This window comes from Achroia grisella, unplaced genomic scaffold (genome assembly GCF_030625045.1).
Source record: "Achroia grisella isolate CSIRO2021 unplaced genomic scaffold, CSIRO_AGI_Agris_v1 utg1064, whole genome shotgun sequence".
Taxonomy (NCBI): Eukaryota; Metazoa; Arthropoda; class Insecta; order Lepidoptera; family Pyralidae; genus Achroia; species Achroia grisella.
In genome coordinates, this window is record NW_026712568.1 from 313891 (window position 1) to 335927 (window position 22037).

General features: G+C 29.6%; 1 protein-coding gene across 2 annotated transcripts; it reads right to left on the reverse strand.

The window, feature by feature from the left end:
• Nucleotides 1-2329: 2329 nt before the first annotated feature.
• Nucleotides 2330-9674, reverse strand: LOC131841842 (uncharacterized). Of its 2 annotated transcripts, XM_059190194.1 has the most exons (7): nucleotides 9444-9674; nucleotides 8994-9155; nucleotides 6187-6367; nucleotides 5771-6022; nucleotides 5198-5272; nucleotides 3918-4033; nucleotides 2330-2854 (listed from the first exon to the last, which is right to left on the reverse strand). In XM_059190194.1, exons 1-7 carry the CDS (start codon nucleotides 9609-9611, stop codon nucleotides 2672-2674), a joined length of 1137 nt encoding a protein of 378 aa, XP_059046177.1. In that variant the 5' UTR covers nucleotides 9612-9674; the 3' UTR covers nucleotides 2330-2671. The 2 variants fall into 2 exon arrangements, with proteins under 2 accessions (XP_059046177.1, XP_059046185.1); XM_059190202.1 differs by lacking the exon at nucleotides 3918-4033.
• Nucleotides 9675-22037: the final 12363 nt, after the last annotated feature.

Here is a 22037-nt window from a genome sequence, read left to right on the forward strand (position 1 = left end):
ACATTGATAATATACTTTTTTTATAGAATCTACGTGTATTTTATTCTAAGAACTATATTTAGTTCTTAAATATTGTCTTAACCAAAATAGTTTTGCAAGCGAAATATATTATTCACTTCTGGCGACTCAAATCTGAGAGTTTAGTTAATTATTTTATGAAGCCAACTTATTACAACTACGAACAAATTATATATTGGTCTTCAAGTAGTTTATAGCATAATAGACACAAATCAATTTGAGAATCTTCTCTTCTTTGAAGGCGAATGAAAAATTGAAAATATTATTGAATCAATTTACGTATCATAAATGATCTTAAGAAACCTCATGAATACCTGACTTTTAATGTTATTAAGTTTTAAATCACTTTTTCCAGGTAGCACATTCATTAATAACATAAAACGAGCAATTACATTTCTTACCTGTCAGCCAAAGAGAACCGAGTGGGCTTTTATCCGATTACTAATGGTTAATTTTCAGAAATGAATTTAATGTTAGAGTATTCTATCTTATTTTATGTTTACATAATATTCTAATATATTTTATTTATGAAACTTACCAATTAGTCATAGAAGCCATTTGATGTAGGTAACTGTACACTAATGGCTATGATGTAGTGATAATCTGCTTGTTGCTAGTTGCACGTTACTTTAATAGACCAAGAGACCAAGATTTAAAGACAATTAAAAGACCAAGGTACGGTTTATCAATTAGCTGTCTAGTTTTTTTTTTTCGGACTACTCTAATGCTGTTGGCCGTAGCTGGCCTTTACAGCTTCACCGGACGTTATGGGGCGAGTGCAGATGGCACTCCAAACCCGCGGAAGGACTTATGGAGCGGCTGAAGGCCAACTCCTGCCCGAGGGCACCACTAGGGGTTCGAACCTCGGCTCAGGCCGTCGTAATTTCGATCCCCGTTTGAATTGGACGGGGGATCGATCGGAGGGGGAAGTAAACGGACGGAAAGAAATTCGAACTCGGAGTGTCTGTGTGGTAAATTGGTACACAGGTACACTACTAACTAGGCCATATTGGTGTTAGCTGTCTAGTGAAGAATATAATAGTACTAAATTTCATCTGCACGTAAATGTAAAACTTTTTATTTTATACATAATTAATCTTACACGATGTAATTAATGTTTTTTTTTTCAGACTCTTTTCTGATAATTCGCAATTATTTGTACAAACCAGAAATAAATTCGAAGGAATAACAGTATGCTGAGAAAGATAACTACATGTTATTTTTTCCAGAGCTAGGCTCTGGAATACAGTGAGATAGGTATTAGGGTGGTTGTGTTCAAACCAGTATTTATATTTGTAATTTAAAGGAAAATAAACACTACTTTGCACTACATCTAAATCAGGTATTTACTTGAAAATTGAAAACGTTGGAGTAGATCCAATCTCTATCTAATATTTAATTCAGCCACTTATGTGCTATCGCAAGTTCAAACGTGCATACGATCAAACCTCATTTCGTTAAATCAACATTTAATATTTTCGACTTTCGGGAGCAAGTTACTTAAGCAGTTGGTTACACAGATTACATTTCCGTAATAGTTTTTAAATAGGTTTCAGAAATGTATCGATCAATCGCAGTTTCGTTGGATTTGCTTATGATAGAAAATGAAAGCCAATATTAGAAAGATCTTTGTCTACTACTTACAAGTTTTAATTTGATTACTTGTATTTCAAAATTCTTATATATTTCAAATTTCTTATATAAAATGTCTTTCTTATATAAAATCTTATTTTAATGGTTAAACCTGTATAGTTTCAGATACTATATATGTATTATTGGATTGAGACGTTTAAGTCCAGCTGTGTACTCTAGGAGACATTATCTCTCAATAATGGTATTTACTTTTGAATAAAGTAAAAATTTTGTTTCCGAAACAAAGAAGTTTTATTTTTTTAATAACTTCTCACATGAAACTTACCTTTTACGAGAAATGTAAATGAATCAAACCTACTATAAATAACTCATATATTTACCATTACCACGCCTAATAAAAGTCACAGGATTTCAATTTAGATTCTTGTCCTACCCTTCCTCAACTTTCGGAGTTTATTATTTGGAATTGAATATTCATTATTTTTTAGACTGAAAGTTCTAAGTCTTTAATTTCATAGGTTGAATTTCCATATAACATTTTTTTACCTTTAGGCGTTCCAAAATGTTTTTTAACCTACTTACCATTAATTTATTTTTACTATATACGCCTATTGTCCGAATACCATTAAAAACGTATAATAATAATAACGAATATAATAACTTTTTTTATTTTGATTTTTATCCCTATAACATTTCTTAACCAGTAAAAATGATACTATTACCATCACGTTATCTAGAAAAAGGAATAAACGAAACTAAAGGTATTGAGGTAATTGTGATTAATGACTGACGTTTAAAGTTTATTAAGCCAAGGTATGCTTAAAAAAGAAGAATAACACAATTATAAGGATAACAAAGAACAATACAATTTCCGCACAAACCATTCAATTTTAAACTCACAAGAACAAGAAGCTCCTTTTCTATTGTATTTCTGAGTTTGTCAATTTGCATAAAAAATATATTTTTAATAATGTACTAGGTCGGGAGTAAATGCCGCGGTTTGATGTCTCCAGGACTACTTCTTTGTTACACAAGATAAAAGGTAAGACCGCGTATATATTTATTGAAATGTAGTCTTCTTTGTAACAGTACTCTTAGTTGAAAGAGCAGATTTCTTGCTTATTGTATCCATTCTGTCGTCGTTGTCCGGCTCTGCGATATTCTCTAGGGATATTGTTGGTGTAGCCGTGACATTGCCATCGGCATATGTAGTTTCCCGAGGCAGATAAATACCGAAGCGATCCTGTAAGAGATTAATTGAATATTGAGTTTCATTTTTAATACAAATACCACACTAATATTATAAATGCAAAATTTATTCGTCTTTCTGTTGCATATCATGACCATACTATGTGCGCTGTTGAATGGTGCGGGTGACAGTTACTAATTTTAGATTTAACAATTGCAACATTTAAGTTAATACAGTTATGATTTTATATATTACGAATCATAATTACAATTTGTAAATCATAATTTTGTTTCGAAATTGAAACGGTCAAGCCGCATAATGCTACAGCGCACATGGTATAAATGGCTAAATGATCTTATTAAAATTTGAAGTGATGGTAGGTTGTCAAGAGGATAGACATAGGCCATCTTTGATCTCGCAAAATTCAGAGAAAATCAAAAGTATTGTAATTGTTGGCTTTTTGTTTCATTTACAAGTAAATTAGTAATAATCAAATTAACTAATGTTTATATTTTCACTAAAATTATCGTATTATATTAATAGTATAATATTAACGAGGTTGTGATAGTAATTGGAAATATTATTTTGTGCATGTATTTGTTACTACATTGTTAAAATATACTATATATGTGACATTAAATCTATGGAGTAATATAAATATACAGTTTATACCTAGAGCAGATGAGTCAGCAGAGTAATTGAAATAAAATACGTTTTGACAAAAATACACTAATTTATCATAGAAGAGATGTACTTTAGTTGTTTAAATAATAATGATACTTATTAATAGTTTTTAAAATATAATTCATATTTCTACACGAGAGGGAGGACTGTATGAATCAGTTGAAAATGGGACACGTCCCTTAATACGGTAAATCTATATATTTTTGCTCTGTAAATTAATAGTTTTTAAAATATATTGCAAAAGAACATCATGATATATACAATACAATACATAAAACAAAAAAAATCAAATAGAATGACATCGGCAATATCAAGTTAACGAGCTTAGGCAATGCTTCGTAATTAGTATCCGAAATATTATTTTTCAAGATTGTTATATACTATGATATAATTAAGTATAGTAGAAACTTGATTGAAATATAGTTCAGTATACCTTAGGATATCGGTTATAGTTGAACTGTGGATGACAAACGCACGGATGTATCGGTGGCTTCTTATAGCTCTCATGCGATGATATCTCACTCTTAGGGGTTGGTGGAGTCTCGTATCCTATTTGAATGTATATAAATAAATTCCTGGACAATTCACACAGCGCCGTCTAAGTCCATTTAAGTATCAGTTAAGAAGAGCTTGTGTTATGGGTAACAATAGGTAGAAATACTTAAATACGTTTTTTTTAATAAGTATAATCATAATGTATGTATACATAGAACCAATACACATATATCAATGTTGCAATTAGTATTTATAAACTATTTTACTGTGTATTATTTTGTAAATCTTTTTACAAACGTTCACGTAAAACCCATGCAATATATTGCTCTTAGTAAGACTACCGCAGTCTGTTCTGCATCTGCTTCAGAATAAATAAAAACAATTATACTATGTACCGTATACACTCTTTGGGTATTTATTTAGTTTAGTTATTTGTATTTGACTAATAATGGCAACTTTAAACCTATATCACAAACAAAGCGAACTGGTTTTTATAAAATAAATGTACCTACCTACATACATATTAGCTGTTTTGATATTATAAAAGAAATTGTACATTAAATTTCTTTGTATGCGGCATACAAGGAAAGTTGTACCAGAAATTTTAATAGGATTACTTCGGAATAACCAAAAAACTCTAATAGGATTTCTCTTCTAGGAATACAAGACGCCCTCATTTGAAAATTTGATTAATTTGGCTACAAGAAGTTATTTTGTATATTTTTAATACCTATATGTTCAAAGTAAAAGTAAGCCCTGGTCATTACTAAAATGAAACATTTATGTTGGACTGTTGGTCGTTTGGACGATTGGTTGTTTGTATTATTAAACCATATATACTAACATGCCATTATTAAATACTAATTTCTCATTTATCTTAACACTAAATAAAGAAAACTACAATATTGCATTTTAAATTACATATCTTGTACATCAGAATCAGCATTTATTCATCTATACATTATTTTACGTGCTCTATACTGTATAGACATGCCTTTGCGGTATTTTTATAATCCTATTACAATTAATTTATCTAGGTAAGCTCATGTCATTAAAAAACGAAATGTATTTCAAAAGAGGATTTCTGTTATTGTATAATGTTCTGCATTAGCAATGGTAGGATATTAAATTATAAAATTCCACTACATTAATAACGTAGAATTCACTTGACTTAACAGGGAGGTCGAATATTCAAACCGTATTACTAATGAAACATACCTTTAAAGTTATTTAATCGTCGGAGCGTTCGCTTCATTTTCTTCCCCATACGTTTTTCCCAAGCTATTTCAGCGGCTGCAAACAAATTATAAATACGAGTATATGGTATTTCACTTTATGAGCGATAAAAATATGCACTAACATGATTTAAACTCAGAAATGAGCATGTCATTTGAATACAGCAAATAAGGCATAACATTAAATAAATTGAAATATAAAACGCATTCAAGTTGACATTATTAAACATAGTTTTAAAGGATTGTACTTTTATTAACTTCATAAATAATATAGTTATAAAGTCTTTTACACTAATATCAGTAAACCTACACAGTTATTGAATAGTTTGTTAAAATTCTGATTAGGTGAAGTTTAATATTAGCATTTGACTTTTGTTAACGTTTCTTAAAATCCCTATAAGTAAGTTCTAAAGTTACATAGTAATATGTCTATAACGTTCCTGTAATATAGGTACATACTTAGTAGTATTCGCTATGGGAAAAACATGTCTGTTACGGTAACATACATATGAATTTCATTATTAATAAGAAAAAAGTTAAATGATAATATTGTTACCAATTCTTTCCTTTTCCAGAATGATCAATTCAAATAGTCTATATGCATTACAAAATAATTCAGCTATGTCTTCCCTAATTTCAATTACTGGTACTTCCATAGCTACTTCAACGGCTTTTCTAATTTCAACGTAAGCTATATCATAATGTAGAGCAGCGTCATCTACATGAAGAAATATAGCTTTGTCTACAGTATTGGAGATAACAGCAAAGAATGTTTCAGAAAGCGTTGGCTCAGGAGTAGGTATTAGTTCTGAAACCACATAAACATCATTGGCTATTAAATATAAACTAAATGTGATAATAATTGTAAATATTGGTGCATTAGTATTATTCACCTGGTGTGATTGTGACATTTATTTATATTTATTATAAATATAATAACTTTAGTTAAAAATGAAAATATTAAAATGGTACCCGGAATAGGAAGTGTTGTGTCTGAAGTGTTAACAGATAAAAATGAAGATGATGCCGTATCTAAAGCTGGTATTATAGGCGTTGTTATTTTCCATTCTTCTGGCGGATTATGCTTTAGAACAATATTCTTGAGATCCAATTCTAAGTCTAGATCTTCATACTTATAGGTTGGTTTATTTTTCTATGAACAAAATTATAAAACAGAATATTTATTAATCGATGATAGTCTGTATTCTGTCTTCTTCTCTCAATCAATTCTTGGATTTTCTTATATACTAGCCGACCTGACGAACTTCGTAACGCCTAAGACTAATGAATGTCATGTTACAGATTAGCTGATTTTACTAATATAATATAAAAGAAATAAAAAGAACACAACTTAAGTATATCATCGCGTGTTAGGAAGACCTTTTTTGAACAACTCTAATGTTGGCAGCAGCTGGCCTTTACTGCTTCATCGGACGATAGATATGCAGGTGGCACTCCAAGCAGAAAAACTTATAGAGCGGCTGAAGACTAACTCCCGCCTGACTGATACGACTTTAGTTTGTGGACACCGCTGGTGGTGTTCGATGTTCGGTGCCGCAGGTGTTCGAGTCTCGGCTCCAGCCGTCGTAATTTTGATCGTTTGAATTAGACGGGAGATCGATAGGAGGGGAAGCTCCTTGTGATATACGACATTATGTGTTCTTATATCAGGCGCAATAAATAAAGCGGATGATTTACCTACACGTGAACATGTATACTTTCTTATCGTAAATATTTATACATAATTACTGACTCTGACCATATTAACCGAATAATAATCTAAAATGATTCAGTTGGACAAATCAATAATTTTTTTAAAATTATATTTTGTTCATTTATTGTTTGTTCTATATTTAAGTAGCTTTATATATTTTCGTTAGTTTACACAAAATAAATATTTCAAAGCCCGTAATTTTTTTATTATAATCATATATAAATATTTCACGACCAAAAAAAATTACAATTCTTTTTTATTACTGACATTATTCTACATTTTTTAAATTTGAAATAAGCCAAAACTTTATAAAAATATATTCTTTAATTTGGAAGAGAGTTTACCGTATCGACGGGATGAGCATTAAATGTTTAACAGTTATGAAACTCATAAGCTAAGGAAAATCAAAGGAAATATATGTATTTTTCTTTCATTTTCCCAATTACAATAACCAAGAAAATTTTACTCACCTGATGTTAAATCGTTATACATTTGATCTATATACATAACACCATACGGATATTATGTGACGACCTTGATATATGCTCATACGTTGCCATATCGGAGGACTAGGATGTTATGCCTTCATACCCTGTTATTTCAATGCCTCAAGAATCCTAAAACACGGTTTATGACTGAAACAGACGAGACTGGGGTACTCTAGCAGACGACTTGTTACCAAAGTCTGTCTCAGTAGACATTGTTTCTTTTATTTTATTTTGTTCACAAGTAAGTAATAATAATAATCTCAAGACAATTCATACAGCGTCATCTAGACCCAAGTTAAGCTAGCTAAAGCTTATGTTATGAGTACTAGATACTAGATAACTAATACAAATATATATTTTTTTCGTAAATACATACATATTATGGATAGAAAATACTCAAACCGATACAAAGTCATAACTACAAATGTTTTTGTTGTGCGAGGAATCGAATCCCCGACTATCGGAAGTAAGGCGGTGTGCTTAACCGCTAGACCGCCGAAGCCGTCGCCGCTAAGTTATTGTAAATAAAGGTCTCGTTGTACGCTCAGATCTTTTAAACTACGTATCGGATTTTAATACATAATTCCATTAAATTATAATTCAAGAGGAAGGTTTAATATGTATAGTATTTACATAACGATCGATGGTAGCTGGGACGGTCGGCCGGTAGTTATAAAAATATAATCCAGTTAGTATACCTAAAACTTTTCTCTTTAACACTATCTGATTATTTCAGTGAACAATGAGTTTTCCAGTTTAGGACAATAATACGATTTTATTGTAGACAGTACCGAGCGGTGTCTATACGGATTTACCGAAATAGACATTGTACAAAGATTTATATGTCACATGTCGGGTACCCAACGCGATGTTATATCCGTGGTACTGTTCATCTATATAAGGTTGGTTGTAAAGGGTATATGAAACAAAAAGAAAATGAAACATCTATTTCCGCATTTAACCTTAAATTTAGTGCATTGTGCGTGTAGAGGCGAGAGTACTAGCGTAGCCAGACACTGCCCAAGAACAGCCACCTGGTGTCTTTGCAGGCTTCTCGGAGCGACTTAGCCCTTCCGGGGTTTTAAACGTTGTGTGGCCATTGTTACGTTCAGTATTATGTGAGTTGCCGTTTCTTCGACTTCAAAGAAAACCCAATAAAGAGGAACCCCTGTAGGACTTATTGTCTACACTCATGTGTAGCTCAAAGGACAGACTTGTTATAGTCTCTATAATATTTTAAAGTTTTTCTTGTTGATTAATCAAATAATAAATATATAATTTGGGATAGTTGAAATTGAATACAATCGCTGGATTTCAGCTTGTACTTGTTACGTTTAAACCCTGTACATACCAACATATGACACAGAGATAACAACAGAAGTCAATGTCACTGTCTTGTGTTTACCTATTTCCAAATTACTAGCATGAAGTAGGTATTATATAACTATAACAAAATTGATTCATTTCCTAAATGACTAAGAACTAATATGAGTTTAACTAACCGAAGTTGTTTACGTATAACTTGTTTTAATAGCTCTAACTTAAACATAAACGGAATAAGAAATTTATTACAACACCTTCGTATAAGGACCGTGTGGTGGCAAGTCAAGTCGTTCTCTTATCTCTTGATCAAGGATCTCCACTGGCCGAGTAAAGTGAAGTGCGGCTTCTTTAAGTACATCTTTCCTTTTTCGAAGACATGCCATTTTGCTAACAAAAATTTCCATCATTGCCCTCACCTGGTAAATAAAACGTTTAATAGACGTGAATAACAATAATATTAAGAATAAATAAATACAACTAAAAATAAAATTATTATCTTCTATAAATATATTTGGAATTTTGGTAAATCATATATAGTATATAATGACTATATTATAGCCTGTTGTTATATTACGAAATATAGGTGATAATAAGGTAAATACATTAAAAGATTTCCTTCACATTATTAAAAAAACAACAACAAAACATATTTTCTCTTCGTTCTATACATGAACAACATAAGAATTAAATATGTTTTTAATTACTTCAGGGTGTTCGATTAAGTAAGCCTCTTGCTCCATTTGCATGGTCATGCCAATCCTTGCAGTGCATTCTCGTTGATTTGCAGTCAGTGCTGTCCAATTATGGGACAGTAGACCTTCTGCACTCAGTACATCTAATGGTAAACCTTTCATATTTTTTTTCAGTGACATATTTACAGAAAATATTATAATTTTTACAAAATTAAAACTTGAGTACTTTGACTGTTTGTGCCATAGGTTTATGTCACAATTAATGTCATTATTTTATCAAACTAGAGGGCTGACTGGATGGGATGACTTTGAATTATAAGTTTGAACATTATTAAGTTTTAATTCACATTATTACTATACTAACTTTCTTTTTATATTATTTTTTTCCGATCTTTATTTTGTTTTTGATTGAGCTATATTTCAGCAATAATTAACATGAAAAATATATATTGTAATAAATAAATTTATTATATAAAATAGTTATGTTTGACATTCAGTAAGATATAGCCTTAATAATAATACACTAATACAAACAATAATAGTAGAGATAAATAATAATAATCTAATACCAATTAGATCACAGACTGTAACAAAGTATGTCTAACATTGTTTTTATTAATATAATGTATACTTATACATTTTATAATTAAAAAAATATATTGGCTTTCTGTACGCCTTCTCTATATAAACTATAATCGTGCGAAACTTCATTCTCCTTCCACCCAATTTTCATAAAAAGGGGTACAAAAATTTTCTTCACGTATTGACATAATGATCTTTTGCTATAAGTCCAATAGGCGGCAGTTGTTATAAATATTGATAACAATGTATAGAATATACTTACATCCCGGGACCAAGTTCCAATGATAAGTTAAAAAATAACAAGATTATTATTCGGAATTCGTTCTCTTTCTTGCTTGCTATGGTAGTTATCTTAGATATCTACCATCCTTTTAAGTATATTTATAATATATTTAAATAGTCACGACTGATCTCTTTATTTACTTTTACCTTTCTGCTTCTTCATAAGAACACAAATACAAAACACCAATATAAAGTACCATTATACCTTCTAAAAATTATGGAATTTATATTGAAGGTGATTCCAATGTACCGTTCTCTGAACTAGAATTCTTAAATCAAAAATTTTGAAGCTATTAAATTTGTAAAAGCTATTATATATTTCACAAACTAACATAGACAACATTTTTTAAACGCACAAAATATGCCTCGTGTACGTTTGATTTATATCTCTTTAAAAAGGAGTCTAATTTAGTTGCTAGAACTTATACGAGAATTGCTTTAACTTCTTTCGAAATTACTTATTTTCAATAATTTACGATTAGATTTTTTTCATTGTAGCTACACTTTCCTTCATAAATAAAATAAAAATCCTTTATAAGCCCCAGTAACAATGAACTTAATTTTTAAAAACATCATTATTGTAGAATTATTACAGTATTATATTTTCATAAAATAGTTGTATAGACACGAACGTTTATCAAGCCCCCATTAGAAAGCTGTAACAGAAAAAGTATATAATTTTTAAACGCAATTATATTTATCGGAAAAGTTTCAAGTTATCGGATTACTGATACGTGGAATTCAGTATTAGGCAAAAGATGCCTCAATAATAACTCTAAAATAAGACGTGTTTCCAAGCATTATGTTTTGTTATGATTCTTGACAATTGAATATCGAGCGATTTTCGATGTGTAGTAGAAAATTAAACATAAGAAAAAAAGAGAGTAGAGATAGGTTTGAGTCCTCATAACAACTGTATGTAAGGCGCTTAGTTTTACTTTGTAATAACTCTAAAGAGAAATTGATAAAATAAAATGAAATGAACGATTCATAGATATGATATGTACATTATCTTAAAAAGAGATAAAAGGATTTCATTGTAAATTTGTAGTTTAAAAATGTTTTATATTTAAATTTTAGCTGTAGGTTTCTGTTATTCTTAAAAAGGGCTTGTAAAAATATGTAGTCGAGCAAAGTTAGTTCCTGAATATTTTAGGTTTTATACAGTAGGTATATGTTTAATTAGAAGTAATTATTAAATCGACTGTTTTAATGATTAGGCAAAATATATTAGGTATACGTATATGCTCAGACAATTTTTATCTTCTGCTTCTGTGGGTATTTCAGGCAATGTTTTGTTGATGACGTAATAAAATTTCTTTTCTTAGTAGTCTGAGTCTGAGTCTAGATTTGCCGCTAATATATTAGCCAGTTAGATGGTCAGGATAAGTCTCTTAGTATATTAATAAGTAATGTTATAGTAATTAAAGGTAACACAAAAGACCAAATATTAAAATATTGATTAGAGAATTTACGTAATCCCCTGGTTTACTGCTACAAATGCCGCGGTGGTGCATTGGCAATCTCCCTTAAGAATATTTTATAGTAATATTAGCCGATATACTAGTATAGAATAAACAAAATAAGCTCCCCTGCGGGCGAGGGTGAAGAATAGGGCGGCATTGCATGCCATTGACAATAAAAAATATTTCGGGGAGTGAAGATAAGCTATTTAATTGAAAAAAAAAAGAAATGGATAAAGATAGGTATTATTATGCTTTGTATACAAAATTATACAATAATTTAAAATTTTACTGTGATAAATTATAGACATAAAGACAATAATGTATATGACAATGACAAATTATATTTTTATTATAAAACTGAATATTACATATTGCTCTTGAAGTAGTAGCTGATTTTCCATGAAATTGAAAGGTAATCCATTACAGGTGGTATGCATATCTCTTGAGAAAATCTTTCTCTAATACAAAGAAAATCATATTATCAAAGTGTCACGTTATTCCGTGATGTTTATAAAAATAAACGTTCTAATAATTCTTATCGAAATAAAATTATTACAATACTTACCTGTCAGCTTAATAGGTATGGATTATGGTATTTTAATGGATTTACATAATATTAACAGGATAACATTATAAATAAAACAATACTTCCAGTTGATAATCACTTTTCTTATATTTTCAACAGTATTTTACAAAATCTTTTCCACACATCCGTTCGTAACGCTTGCTGCAATCTTAATAATCTCATCGCCATTGTAGAATAGAAAACTGGGAGGTAGCTCCCAGTTTTTAAATAGCTAATACACTTACTTTTACTTTAATAATGCAAATAGATAAAATGGTTATTAGATATGATAAAGAAGCGTACTATCCTCAGGCAATTAAATAGAACAAATATAGTAGTCATGAATAACTGTTGATGACGTACCTTTCAAAGAAACTTTGCAAATTAAAATTCCCTCTTAAGAAAGAAGAAGATATTACTTCCTTATATTTATTTTTATACTTGTTTTTTAATGCATAATGTAAATATCTAATTATGTATTAAGTCTATTTAAGTATTAAGTAAACGGTAGCCAATAAAGGTCATAAATATTTTTCACCGTACGGCAACAACTGCTCCAAAATTATCTGTGACTTTATATAAAAGGAAATTATATCTTTGACATGGGTCTTTAGAAATAAATAATATTATATATAATGATAATACATATAAAGGTATTTTTTAAATTAAATCATATTATAATTTATATCACCCCAAGGGCCAAAATCGTGGACGACTCATATTTTAGAGAGTGATAAATTTAGACAAATGTGAATGTACGATAAGTGCAAGGTCGTTTACAATTCAACAGTTTGATATATATTATGAGCTATTGAAAAGTAATTCTTCATATTGTTAATAGTTCAGTGTAGTAGTTAGATTATAAACTAAGGATGTTCACAATCATATGCTAATATACACATTACAACTACTTGTGAACAACTAGCGAAGGAATGTTGATTTTATTCTTACATTTGACGACCTCGGTGGTCTAGCGGTCTAGCACACCGCTTTACGTCCGATGGTCGCGGGTTCGATTCCTCGCACGGCACAAACATTTGTATTCATGAGTATGATTGTTTGTGTTGGTCTGGGTATTTTCTATGTATATTATGTATGTATTTACGAAAAAAAATAAATATCTATGTACTTGTATCAGTTACTAGTACCCGTAAAACAAGCTTTAGATAGCTTAACTCGGGTCTAGATGGCGCTGTGTGAATTGTTATTAGATTATTATTTTTCGGCATGTGATTAAAACTTAGCAAAATTTCACATATAAGAAGTTTATAGACAATATTCACTTTCCACAGACGTCGATAGAGCAATAATTATATTACTACTGTATACAAACTAAACAAACTTCCTACTTCTTCCTTTCCCTATAGAGCAAAATTTTAAAACTGTATTATAAAAATTAAAACCTTGTGTAAAACTATTACTACTATTACATGTTTATTATTTTATTAAATAAGTTAAAGATAAGAAAATATATATAATAAAGAATACACTTCCTAGACGATGTACTAAGAGTTGTACAATATAACTCTTAGTACATCGTCTAGGAAGTTCCCTGATGAGGAGTGTAGTACTCAATATAACAGTTTATAATAACTTCTTTAGTGTTTCTCGTTTGCGCATTATAACATATTATAACAATAAAATACACCTTTATTAGAAAATACATGAAAATATGTGTAGGTTATCAAGTTTCTAGACTATGTTCTTATGGAAGGGTTGATAATTATTTCAGTAATTTAAGTCTCAATTAGATTTAAGTTAATGTATATTTCAGATTTTAAAAACATTTTGATTCTTTCGATTATCTTATTCTCTCCGAATTTCTGAATAAAGTATTTTTGGTACAGAATAATAGCGTAGTTTTCATATGATTGTTATAGAAGAATTGTTCATACAAAACGCAGTTGTCCCTCAAAATAAGCTGCGTTATAACTGATTGGTTTACACTCTTAGAACTCTCGAACATAGACATAATAATAATAAGTATAAGTAAAAATAATAATTATAATAATCCTGGTCACACAGTAGCTAATCAGAGCTTGTGTTATGTGTATTTGTTAACAGGTATAAATAAATTCTTAGATGCATTTTTGTCAATACATACAGACAGATGCAAACAATCGTACTTGTAAAAATAAATGTTTCCACCAGGCGAAGAATAGAATTCGCGACCATCAGATATAAAGCAGTGTGCTAAACCACTAGACCACCGATGCCATTGTCACCGGTAGCTATAATATTGGTCGTAAAGACAATAGAATATATTTTATGAAAATATTCTTATCATTTTGAGGTACTTCTTATGAGGTAATGCAATGCGTTATATATTTCGAAATATCAATAACTACTATTAGGTTTAGAATCTTATTAACGAAGATACTGCAAATATTAATATAACAAAACATTAAAAGGCGTAAATACATAATACAGTCGAATAGTATGTTTAAAAAATTATGTAACTTCTATTTTAATTAGATTTAAATGGTTTGTACGAAGGGAAAACTTGATCATATTTTATTGTACGTAAGATCCAGTCAACCCTAGTATTATTAAAAAAACTCGTAGGCCCCTTTGATATTTTTGCGGTGGCCTGATAAACGTGCAATATGAGGGTGAAAGGAATTAGCAATATTAGTATCTACATAAATCTGATATCTATGATTTAAACGCGGAATCTCAGGGTTCTGTGTTATTGAATCATTGAAATATAAATTACAGTACATTTATATTTTTGTTTTTAATATATTTTGTAAATCAATCTGTGTAAATGTAGGTGTAATAAGTACTTGTTATAAATTATATCATGCTTCTTATTAAAGTGACAAACAACAACTTTAATTATATACTACAACGACGTACATCATCTAGAACAAATAGTCATTTTAAATTCATCAACATTGTTTAAGTAGTTTACGTAATTATGTTTTTTATTCTAATTATTATAAAGAAGTTTATTATTATAATCAGAAATAAAAACAAACAAAACATTCTCAGCCTGAGTTTACTCTTTTCTTATTAAATTTTTAATAAGTACATAAACATTTTTTCTGATTATTTATTATTACGTATATAAAGAATTATTATTAACCGCTACAGAATGCGGAACCCTAGCAAACAGATGCGTAACAGAGGATATTATGATTATTTGTTGTAATACATTGATAATTATGCTGCGAAAATTTAATGAATCCAAATATCAGTTTCATTCATTTATTTACTCATACGTAAGTAAAATATAGGGTGCATATTTGTTTAAAATCTTTATCATATACGAATATAACAGTTTATTTTTTTTATTAATTGTTACTCTGGATACAGTTACAGGTGAATCAAATATCATGAAATGCTAACCTGCTTAGGTTAATAGTATGTTCTATATTTTAGTTCATAATATTCAAAATTTAATAGGTATCTATCCATTTACACTGGTGAAGGTCTATATTGGCCGTTTATGTAAATTAATCGACTTTAAAATTAGGCATTTTGGGTAGTGATAATAATAATAAATAATCCTGCACAATTGACACAGCGCCTATTATGGCGCTGTATCAATCTGGATCTAAAGATCCACAGTAAGCAGAGATTGTGTTGTGGTAACTACTAGTAACTAGATACCTGATACAAATAGTTAGATATTTTTTTGTTAATACATACATAATATTCATAGAAAACACCAAAACCGATACAGACATTCATATCAAGAATACAAATGTTGCCAACTTGCGAGGAAACGATCTCGCGACCATCGAAACTAAAGCGCTGTGTTATACCGCTAGACTACCAAGGTTAAATATTCTATTTATCCGGTTAATAAAAATAATAACGAGCAATGACGCGGGCATAAGCTAGTTATATATATAAAAGGCCATCGATGTTGGGACAATTACTAATAAAAGTAGCGTAGTATTACAGTTTGCAATATGAAGCCTGAAATTTATTCCCGCTAGAAAGTTTCGAGTGCAATTGTAAACTTACTCCGCCCCGGTTTTAGGTTATTTTAAACAAGCCAGTATTCTGGTACATTCATCGTAGATTTAATGAAATAACGATTTGTACAACCTTCTCTATTATTATTATTATTATTATATTTCAATTATATGCATATTTCAATTTAAATTATGTTTACTTTCTATTAGATCATTCTAATTATACAATCGATAATACCATATACCATAACTAGCTAGTATATTTTACATAGATCAATGTATCAAGGTGAAAACCAAAATGATTTATTGAATCTAGACTTTTTGCAACTAAGACTCAACATTTTTCTATTCTTCCCGGTATAGACAATATTCTTCTACTACAGTAGTATCTACAAACTATACATTTCTAATTAATCATTTATTTCTATGATTTATGTATGTATAAGTTAACATCTACATACATTATAATGTATGTAGATTCTTCAAATTGATATTATTGATATTGGTAGTAAATAACAGTTGAAATGTTTATCACATTTAAATGTTTTACTGTAAAATAAACAAGCAGGTGGATTTAAAAATAATTGTATAATAAAAATAATGTTTCAATTCCTGTAATACGTTTGGAGCATATCCGCATTGCGTATATTTCCGTGCTTTTTTTCCACAACTAACGAAGTATTGGATGCCATAAGAATGTGCAAAGTATAAATATACGCAACAATCTATGCTTTTGTTTTTACTTTTATGGAAAATATTCTCGAAGTACAAATATTTATCTTTAGCTTATATTCCTAGACTTACTTAAGAATTTTATAATAATAATATGTACTTTGGTCATGTTTTTCATTTTCATCTGCCGGTGTAAGACCAAACTAAGAGAGTAAAGAATCTCACCCCAGTGTAAAAGATGGAAAACTTAAAATAAATTTTCTACTAAACATGCTTGGCTACTGGTAGCATTGGTAATATAATTAAAATATAATTATTTTCTTTTGAAGTGAATGAAAGCCCTACTATTCATTTGGAAGTTAATAGGATATTACTTTAATATACTTATTTAAGTAAGTAGATGAGTAATAAAAAAAGGTTAGGTGAATAAGAAATTCCAATCTTCTTAATTGATGAAAGAAAGTGATTTGTAAATATATCATCTCTCCCCTATTTCGTAGCTTTTGAATAATTAAAAGTTACTAATAATGGTGGACAAATAAAGCCCTCTCTAATAATGTTATGCATATTTTACTAACTATTTAACCCGACGTCGTGTCGATCCAATTACACGATGAATGTTCAGTTGCAATGTCCCCTTCATAATTTTATATTCGTCCCATGGTGACTAAAAAAGTTATATTCCATTCATGGTTATGGTCCGTTTTGGTTCGATGATGAAAATTTGTTAATTAAAGCCGCTAGCTAACTATCTCTACGATGTAACTGTGAACAATGAAATGGTAAATTGAAAATATCCTAAAACTACGTGTTTTAAAAGTTTTCTATTCCATCGTTCATTGTGTTATAATATAAAAAGTGTAGTAAAGAAAAAATAGGAATAATATTTTATATCATATTGGTTGTCAAAAAAGTATAAAATACAGTACTTAATACATATACTATATCAACTTTATTATTAAATAATAGTTGATTAAAATATTCTTCAGTAAGGAATAAATAATAAAGATAGGTCTATTCATTATTTATCATCTACTTACATCTGTCCAGAGCAATTCGTTCATATTGAGCTTTCCTGAAAAGAGACGAGTACTTAGTACAATGTAGAACAAGCAGCTAGGTACAGGATCTTATTGAGAGTTTTTCCTTTATTGAACTAGGAGTATAGTACTTTGTTCCCTTAATCAACTCTTGCAACATCCTGGGAATAAAAAGGACTGGTGAGTATATTTTTATTATTATATAATATTCATGCATGCACTCTATAATCCATTCAATTATTGTTTTACAAATATAATATAAGAATCTCTGCTATTATTAAAATTACTTTGTTAACAATAATTTACTTATGCAATATATAAAATAATATTATATTAAAGTCTGTACATACGATGATTTTATAAAATGGCTAAAGCTACATCAAACAATAATGCTTTGAAATAAAAAAAGTACTGAAATTTATATATCCGATCTTCAGATGCGATATGCCATAATACCACTTGTGTGTACACAAGCTACTTTTATATCTCTCTGTCTGTCTCGGAATTTTTAGCCTTTTACATGATGTCGTTAAAAACATAACACAATTCTTTACTTCTCAACTTAGAACATGATGTTATGTTTTCAAAATGGATATTTCACACTCTTTAGAATACTCAAATCAAAAAACAATATTTAAAATCATGCATCCAAAAAAATATTTTACTTCATTTTAAAGATTCTAAATAATTTTTCAGACGGCTAAAAAGTCGGATAACTCAAGAGGAAACAAAATAAGGGTACAATAGCACCGAGGCCCCTAAAATTGTACTCCACGCTAATTAAATTAAATTCTCAAAGGTGCTGTTTTAATTAAATCCAAACACCACTGTAGGAGACCTATTTTGATGTCCGTTTCATTCGCAAAAGCGTTGAGGTTCCACGTACTTAATTAGTATTATTTATAAAGTGTGACATATTTATAAAAGTCTTTAATTATACGTTTAAAGATTTCAATTTTCACTCTCTGCAACTGATTACAAGAAGTAGAATTTAATGTTAAGAGATAGTTCAATAAACACAGGTGTTTATATTTTACTAGTATAAAAAGGTATATTTAAATGTTGTGTGTAGCCTTATATGTGTAGAGTAAGATATAGTACTCTATATATAACAGGCGACACACAATATTAACATAAGGAGAAATGTTGAAGCCGTGGTTTTGGGAATAAACTAGGTTGGATATGCAAACTATGAAAAATTACATACGACAGTAAAATTTGATTTTATTGACATACCTACATAAGAAGATTAAAATGAACACTTCATAATTGTTGATTCGGAGGAAAATTGTAATAGATACAATGATATATTCTGTAAATAGAAAAAATAGCTTGTCAATCTTAAGACGGGTATAAAATTATCAATCATATTACGCGAAATTTTAATCTAATTAAAAACTTGTGAGTTTCATTAGTAATTGAATTAATTTATAATATAATTTTATATTTCGATACCACTGAAGCTATAATTTTAATAATTGTATGTATTTAACTAAAAGAGTATTTAATGTGTTTTTACCGAGTATAACATAGGTATACATACATATGTAGGTATAACGCCTTTAATTTACCTGATTATGGTCCTACTCATATATCTTTTATGTGAATTATCTTTCTTTCTTCTAATACAATAAATTGATAAAAGCACTTCACGAATCGCTTGTGAACCCGTAAACAATACTCGAAACAAGAATAGGTAATACTACAAAGTTGCAGCTTTGCGCTTTCTTCGATTTTATATCGCGATTGTGAACACGCTCCATACTTATAAAAGTGTAATTTTATCGTAATGTATTTCAGACAAAAACAAAAGGCTATAAATCTTATAACAAGATTACATACCTAAGTACAAATATAAATGAGTGTATAAATATAGAAATTTGTATTTTTTGTTGAGTTCATTACTGGATCATTCTCAAAACGCTTTAATATAAATGTTATAAAGTACTATGTCTTTGATCGAAATGTAGTTCCCTTTAGTCTTAATGAAATAAATGAAATGAAATTTCAAATTGAAAATCTCTAGTCAAATGTTGCGAATCAAACATTTTATTACTGAATAAAACTCAAAACACTTCAATATAAATAGTGCAATAATACTATGTCTTCGATCGAAATATAGTTCCTTTTAGTCTTAATTGTGCGGGAAAAGCAACGAATTGAAATTTCAAATTGAAAAATCTCTCGTCAAATGTTACGAATCAAACAGCCCTCTTTCGCTTCCAATTTATTCATACGAATTTGACCGTTACGAATACTAGATATTTTTTAATTTAGTTTTTGCGCTGAATGATAAGTCTGAATAAATTTTTGCATAAACCTCAAATGGTCGAGAGCAGTTTATGGCGTGATCTTTGCCATTACTCATTCCATGGATGCGGATGGATATAATTTATGTGTGAATTGCAGAACATCCTTATATTAGTCAACTGTCGGTAAGTAGTGAACAGGCTTGAGCGATTTAGCACACTGTCTTGAGTAGTAGGTTTGATTTTTCACACGATTCATATGTATGTAATTACAAAAAAAACTGTATTTAAGTTTTTCTATCAATTGTTTAGTAACCATAATACAAGCTCTGATATGACGACGATAACTCTGTGTCAAGAATTAGTATCATTATAATATACTAATAATAATTCCTACAAAACATTACAGAAGTTACACAAAATAATTATGACAAAAAGTGTATTTATGGATTTGAATAAAATATCAGTAAGCACAGAAACAGAATTTGATACTGATTTCAATATTATTCAAGAATAATTAAAATTACATTTGTACGTTGTATAATAGGAAAGCTCGAAAAATCTCAGTATAGTCCGGTATGTCCACAAGTCAAACAATATCTACGCGGGCGCTCGGCAGCGAAATTGAGCCAGAATCATTTATAAATGGGGGGATAACCCGGGTGGATGAAATAGGAGGGGTAAGGTGTAGTGCTGCATTTTGCATGAGTTCAATGTTGGTTGCTCGATCTACCTCATTCCTCTCCTCTCGGTACACATATTCAAACTGTATCTACGTTTTATTGAAGCATTTATTATTTTTGCCAGTGACCACCGCTGCCGAGTCGTTTTTTAACATGAACTTGCCGATATTAACTCAGGAACATTCGAGTCACTTTTATTGGATGCATTTTGTTTCTTCAATATTTCAGTGCATGTATTTTTGTACCACCCGATTACTAAATCGCCTATTAATCAACTTTTATGATAAAAACTAATATTTCACATATTACTTTTTAGTAGGTAGATAAAAAAGGTAGTTTAATTGATGGTAAACATCTGCGATATAAAAGAAATTTAGAATATGATGTAATTACACGTACAATTTAATTTTATTCCTTTTGGTCATTTATGCGGCGAAATGAATAGCAAACACTCTCATTAAAAACAGAGTAAATTTTTAAGGATAAAGTTTCTATCGTATGCCTTAATAAAGGATATGATATGCATTTGCATGAACAATTAGAGCATATCCGTTGAGTTGTATAATTGTTATTGGGTTGAATACAGCCAAACATCGTGGATAAGGTGAAAGGTGATCTGATATTATTAGAAAAAGAATTAATATATTTATGTACGCGAACAACACACCATGATGTACATTACACAGTTGAATGAATGTAGCATATGTGTGAAATGTAGCGATACAAAAAGGTCGTTAGCACAGTACAGGCATTGCTCAGACAGCAACATATACCTAGTTTTTGTAGAATATCACGCTATAATTGAAGAGACTCGTGGCCTGATAGTTGAATATTCAGGCTTGGATGGAAGGATGGTACATTTGAATCTGACCGACAATAAAATATGTTGCGTTTATTTAATATTTATTTACATTTAAATTTAATGCTCTGATGACGGAAACATTAATAATATAGTCTTATTAATCCGAAATAAAAAAAACAGCAATTTCATATCTATATCAAATGTTGTGATCATTACTTCGACTTCTATTGACAGTGTCTCTAACTCCACTCAAGATAAAGCGAGATCTTGCGCATTTAATTTTAATCTGGTATTTCGTTTCTATATAGTAAAGTAAGTAAGTACGATATATTTTAAATA